General features: G+C 51.6%; 2 protein-coding genes across 2 annotated transcripts in view; one reads left to right on the top strand and one right to left on the bottom strand.

Annotated features, from left to right (window-relative positions):
• The window catches only part of Fbxw9 (F-box and WD repeat domain containing 9), a 7,362-nt gene extending 3,894 nt beyond the window's left edge, over positions 1–3,468 (top strand). The window contains exons 4-10 of the mRNA XM_021170830.2: positions 734–846; positions 931–1,022; positions 2,181–2,329; positions 2,416–2,529; positions 2,633–2,722; positions 2,805–2,870; positions 2,950–3,468. Of these exons, the coding sequence (XP_021026489.1) occupies positions 734–846; positions 931–1,022; positions 2,181–2,329; positions 2,416–2,529; positions 2,633–2,722; positions 2,805–2,870; positions 2,950–3,024 (699 nt within the window). The 3' untranslated portion in view covers positions 3,025–3,468. The remainder of the gene's footprint in view (positions 1–733; positions 847–930; positions 1,023–2,180; positions 2,330–2,415; positions 2,530–2,632; positions 2,723–2,804; positions 2,871–2,949) is intronic.
• Positions 3,469–3,907: 439 nt separating this feature from the next.
• Positions 3,908–5,274, bottom strand: Gng14 (G protein subunit gamma 14). The gene is made up of 2 exons (XM_021170877.2): positions 4,132–5,274; positions 3,908–4,057 (listed from the first exon to the last, which is right to left on the bottom strand). Exons 1-2 carry the CDS (start codon positions 4,222–4,224, stop codon positions 3,932–3,934), a joined length of 219 nt encoding a protein of 72 aa, XP_021026536.1. The 5' UTR covers positions 4,225–5,274; the 3' UTR covers positions 3,908–3,931.
• Positions 5,275–5,639: the final 365 nt, after the last annotated feature.

Raw genomic sequence — 5,639 nt, forward strand, 5'->3', positions numbered from 1 at the left:
TCTTTCTTTCTTTCTTTCTTTCTTTCTTTCTTTCTTTCTTTCTTTCTTCCTTGTTTGTTTGTTTGTTTGTTTGTTTGTTTTTTCGAGACAGGGTTTGTCTGTGTAGCCCTGCTGTCCTGGAACTCAGTCTGTAGACTAGGCTGGCCTCGAACTCAGAAATCCGCCTGCCTCTGCCTCCCAAGTACTGGGATTAAAGGCGTGCACCACCACTGCCTAGCTTGCCTAGAATTTGTTGAGGCTTTGGGTTCTATCCTAGCAAAAAGAGAGGGGTTGGGGGCACTAAGAGAGACCCAGAGGTCTCTCTAGATACTACTGGAGATGTATGTTCTTGTACCCAGGCTATGTCAGGCTTGCAGGCTCAAACCCTACACATTGATACTCTACCACTGAGCTATACTCCTTGACAGCTCAGTTCTGTTCTTTTTGCTCTTTGAAACAGTCTGATGCTATAGTTGTCTGCCTCCTCCTTCTGACCCTTGGTTTTTGTCATCTGTGAGAAGAGATGGTTACATAGTGTGGGAGTTATGTGTGTTATGGCAGTGGTGTGGAAGTGGGCATGAGGGAGGAAAAGCTGTTTGGCTTTGAGTAAATCTGTTCATCTATTGGATCCTTCTGTGCAAAAGCAGGAAGATCCAGGCTTCCTCTCTTGGGCTTTGGGAAGGAGTGAGCCCTGAGCTGTGGTACAGCTCTTAAAGTGAGGAGTCTTATGTGACTGTTGTACCTGCTCCCACAGGGCTGGGTATGGTCGCTAGCAGCGCAGGACCACCGTGTGTGCTCCGGCTCTTGGGACAGCACTGTGAAGCTGTGGGACATGGCGGCTGATGGGCAGCAGTTTGGAGAGATCAAGTGTGAGGGGGCCCGGGCAGGGGGCCTGGGTGGGTAGAGCCCTGCCCAGCCATCACCCCAGCCTTGTGTGCCGTGTGTCCCCAGGGGCAAGGCGGCAGTGCTGTGCCTTTCCTACCAACCTGATATCCTGGTGACTGGTACCTATGACAAGAAGGTGACCATCTATGATCCCAGAGGTGAGCCTTTAATCCCAGTGCGTAGAAGGCAAAGGGAAGCAGATCTCTAAGTTCAAGATCAGCATGGGCTACATAGTAAATTCTAGGCCAGCTAGGGCTACACAGTAAGATCCTGTCACAAAAAAACCCCCCAAAAACCAAACCAAACAAAACAAAAAACAAAAAACAAAAGAAAAGAAACACAACACAACAGAAAAGAGCATGGGGGCAGGCTGCAGGGGCTGAAAAGATGGTGCAGCAATTAAGAGCACTGGGTGCCCTTCCAGAGGTCCTGGATTGGGTTGGGAAGCACCCACATGGTAGCTAACAACCATCTGTACCTCCAGTTTATGAGGGTCCATTGCCTTCTGGCCTCCATTGGCATTGCGTACGTGCTACGCACAGACATGTATAGGGAAAACACCCAGACACACAAAATAAAGAGAAATATCAAAGACTCAAAATTTTTAAGAATGAGTCATTTGAGAAAAGAAAAGTCATTGGCAGACGGCATAAACCTGTTTGTACTGCGCGTCTTTCCTGTGGTTGTGTGACTTTCTTATCTGGGGTTTGAACTTTGTGCCTCCCTCACACTGGACAGATGCTTTGTCCCTGAGCTCTATGCCTTTTTTCTTTTTTTCCTTTTGCGACAGGCTCTCACTGTGTTGCCCAGGATAGCCTCAAACTCACTCTCTATATTAGGCTGGCCTCTACCTATTAATCCTCCTGTCTGAGCCTCCAGACTCCTGAGTGGTTGGGATTACAGGCCTGCACCATGAGGTCTGGCTACTGACTAACCCCTTCCCTTTCCCCTGTCCTGGGATGGAAGCCAAGGCCTGGTGCTTGTCAGGCTATTACTTAACTGCTGAGCTCTATCCCCAACCCAGCCTCCACAGAGTCATTTAACTCCATGAAACTAAGTGACCCTGAACTGGATTTAGGCTTGGGCGGAATGTACTTGGCTCTGTCTTGGGAGAAGCTGGTGCGGCTGGGAGCATAGAGATGGGGGGAGGCGGGAAAGGACAAAAACCTGTAGATCCAGGTGGAGCATGAGGTGGGAGGCTGAATGGGTAGAAGGTTTTCTCAGGGGGAGATGATGGCCCAGATCCTCAGGTGGGCCTAGCATCTCTGAAGGGCTCTGATGTCCTCCATTTTCCCTGGTCCATCATCACATTCCAGCTGGTTTGGCCCTGGTGAAGAGCCGGAGGCTGCACTCAAGCGCTGTGCTAGCAGTGCTGGCAGATGACAGGCATATCATCTCAGGCAGTGAGGACCACAGCCTTGTGGTATTTGATCGTCGAGCCAATAGCGTCCTGCAGCGGCTGCAGGTGGGTGACCCTTCCCTGTGTCTCAGAGAAGGAGTGCAGCCCAGTCTTCAGTTCCTGACCTGCTTTATGCCTTGTCCTTCCTACAGCTGGACTCCTATCTGCTGTGCATGTCTTACCAGGAGCCCCAGCTCTGGGCAGGTGACAACCAGGGTCTGCTGCACGTCTTCGCCAATCGAGATGGTTGCTTCCAGCTTGTTCGGGTCTGCTAGGATCCCTGTCTATGCATCCCCTGTGACTCCTTGGGTGTGGAGGGCTAACCATGGGAGAACTCCACCTGAGTGTCACCCATCCTTTCTCCCCTAGTCCTTTGATGTGGGTCACCAGTCTCAGATCACAGGGATCAAACACTCACTGGGGACTTTGTACACAACATCTACTGACAAGACCATTCGGGTGAGAACACTGGCCCATGCAGACCCCCTCCCCCCAATTGGCCAGGGCACATACCCTGACCTCTGCTACTTGTTCCTGTTAGGTTCACGTGCCCACAGATCCACCTAGGACCATCTGTACCCGAAGCCACCACAACGTGTTAAATGGGGTAAGGTCCTGTCTCATATAACCTGCTGGCCTACCAGGAACCCAGGCCATCCCCTAATTCCACTGTCACTGTTCCCCAGATCTGTGCTGAGGGCAACGTAGTGGTGGCTGCCTCTGGTGGCCTGTCATTGGAGGTCTGGAGGCTGCTGGCCTGAAGAGCTAGCTGGACGCGGCTGTGGATGGATGTTGGTATAGACTGCCTGCTGAGGCTGCACTAAGGCCTCTGCTTTGGAGGAATTCCTGCCATTGGTGCTGCCCTGCTCCACAGACCTGGGATACAGGAAGTCCCAGGGCTGGGTCCACACTGTGCCTGCGGGGGTGACATTCTAGTTTTCCTACCAAGAGGGTTCTTCCCTACCTTCCACTCGTGGGTTTTGTTTGTTTTGTTTTGTTGAGACAGGGTCTCATGTAACCCAGGCTGGCCTCATATTCACTATGTGTTTGGGGCAGGCCTTGAATGCCTGATCCCCCTGCCTATATCTCCCAAGTGTTGGGATGGTAGGTGTGCCACCATGCCTGAATGACCCATTTTGTTTGGATTTGGATGTCTCTCTCCCACAGCAGTGAAGAGAAATAAACCTATGTGCAATTGTTGGAAACTGGAGTGTGAGCTTTTTGTGACTGTCTGTGCCTGTTTGGGTTTGTCGGTGTGGCTGAGGTTACGAGGGGTAGCCTGCCAGGGCTGGGTGCCTGCTGGTCTGTGCGCGCATGTGCTCAAGGGCCATGGACACCTGTGTCTGATATAGTTCAGTGAGCTGTTGGTGGGCTGTGTGGCATGCAAACTCTGACTCAGAGAGAAGACACGTGTTCCAGCCACCCTGTAGGTATGTGGCAGGTGGCCATAGTGCAGGTCTCTTCATGCAGGGCTCTAGATGTACAGATATGTGCAGCTGTGACTGGAAATGGCCATAGGAGGAGAAATGACAGGTATGCACTGGTCCCCAGAGACCTGTGGTGCCCCTCACCTTCCCATTCAGCATACACAAATTGTAACACAGAAGCTATCATTTTTATTGAGGACCTTCCTGTGGTATCCAGAGTAATAAAGGCATTATCATGGGTTCATAGGATAGCACAGGGTTTCTTTTCCTTGAAAGGGTTGGTGGCAGCTGGGATGCCCACAAGGAAGGGGTCGCTCTTGGCCTGTTCCGTGCAGAACTGCAGCAGATCTGCGGCTGCCTTGGATACCTGCAGACCCCATAAAAGTCAGCCACATTTGGGTATCCACCTCCTCCCCACCCCCAGGCTGTCCCAACCCTCACCTTTATGCGGTTGATGCCTGCTTCCATCCGCAGTTGCTCCACTGCCCGGCGGGCCTGTCCAATGTCACTGCCAGTGGCCACCTTGCTAGACATCTGGGAGAAGGTGCGGAGGGCCGTGCAAGCCTGAAACTCCAAGCTTTTGCAGCTCCTTCTAGGTCCTGAAGACGCCTAAACACGCTTGGCTGCCTGCTCCAGCCTCACCTACCCTACTCTGGCTCTCTCCCCAATACTGACCTGGCTTCTTCAACCTCCTTTCCAGACCCTGCAGAGACTTTGAAGCCAGGACCCAGTGAAATGTCACCAGTAACAACAGTGGCAGCTGCTGTGACAGAAGGGGTCTGTTCCCCAGGAGGCCCAGTGGCTGCTTTGGTGTCACCTGTTTCTTGGCTCCCCTGGGGAACTTGGCTGCATGCCTGGGGGATGTGGGACTCTGACTTGCTGGATATCTGTGGATTGTCCCCAGCAGACCTTTCTCTCTGCTCCTTCCGCCCCTAAGGCTGTAAGTAGCCTCGCTCAGCTCTTCTCTTCTCTTAACTCTCTTCCACCTCATTTTAACATTCTAATGGGGTTCTAAGATGGCCTCGTAGCCCATGCTGACCTCGCCATCCTGTTCAAGTCACTCTTGCATCTCGTCCGTCTTACCACGTTCACCCCCAGACCTGCATCCAGTGCCAGCATCCATCTCCAAGGCCTTCATCCCTCAGACACTTCCTTCTCTGCCTCATGGACCTTCATGTCAACCTTTAAGTGAAATTCTCAGGCTGCCTCCTGCTCTTCCTGCTCATGCCACCCGCCTTTCTCCCTAGCCCAGCCCCACTGGTCTGAACCAGTACCGTACTGTGTCCTTGCCAGCTTTCCTATGCCTTGCTTCTTTCCTGGCTGTTTTGGATATGGTGATGTCCTCCTGTGATCCCGTCACTATGAGGGATGACCTGGGCTACATAAAGCTCTATGTCAAACAGAACAACACGCAATCTGGGGTGGGAGGTGGAGTGGTTGGCATTGTGTATATGCAAAGCTACTCCAGAAGCTGAGCTGCAAAGGTTGTCTGCTGGGAGCCAGGATTTAGAGAGCAGCCTGGGCCGCACAGGGACCCTGTCAAGAAAATGAAGAGAGGGGCTGGTGAGATGGCTCAGTGGGTAAGAACACCCGACTGCTCTTCCGAAGGACAAGAGTTCAAATCCCAGCAACCACATGGTGGCTCATAACCATCTGTAACGAGATCTGGTGCCCTCTTCTGGAGTGTCTGAAGACAGCTGCAGTGTACTTATATGTAATAAATAACTAAATCTTAAAAAAAAAAAAAAAAGAAAAGAAAATGAAGAGAATGTCCGGTTTTGAGGCCTCTTACAGTAAACTCATCCTCTGCAGAGTCTACCAGATTACCTCTTGGAGTATCCTGTTATTTATATGATCAACACCATTATTACCCAGACAGGGGCTATATCATTTAGACTGATCTTTGACTCCTGGTCTAAGATGGCACTGACTCATCCCCTTGAGTAGCC

The sequence above is a fragment of the Mus caroli genome, chromosome 8 (assembly GCF_900094665.2).
Source record: "Mus caroli chromosome 8, CAROLI_EIJ_v1.1, whole genome shotgun sequence".
NCBI lineage: Eukaryota > Metazoa > Chordata > Mammalia > Rodentia > Muridae > Mus > Mus caroli.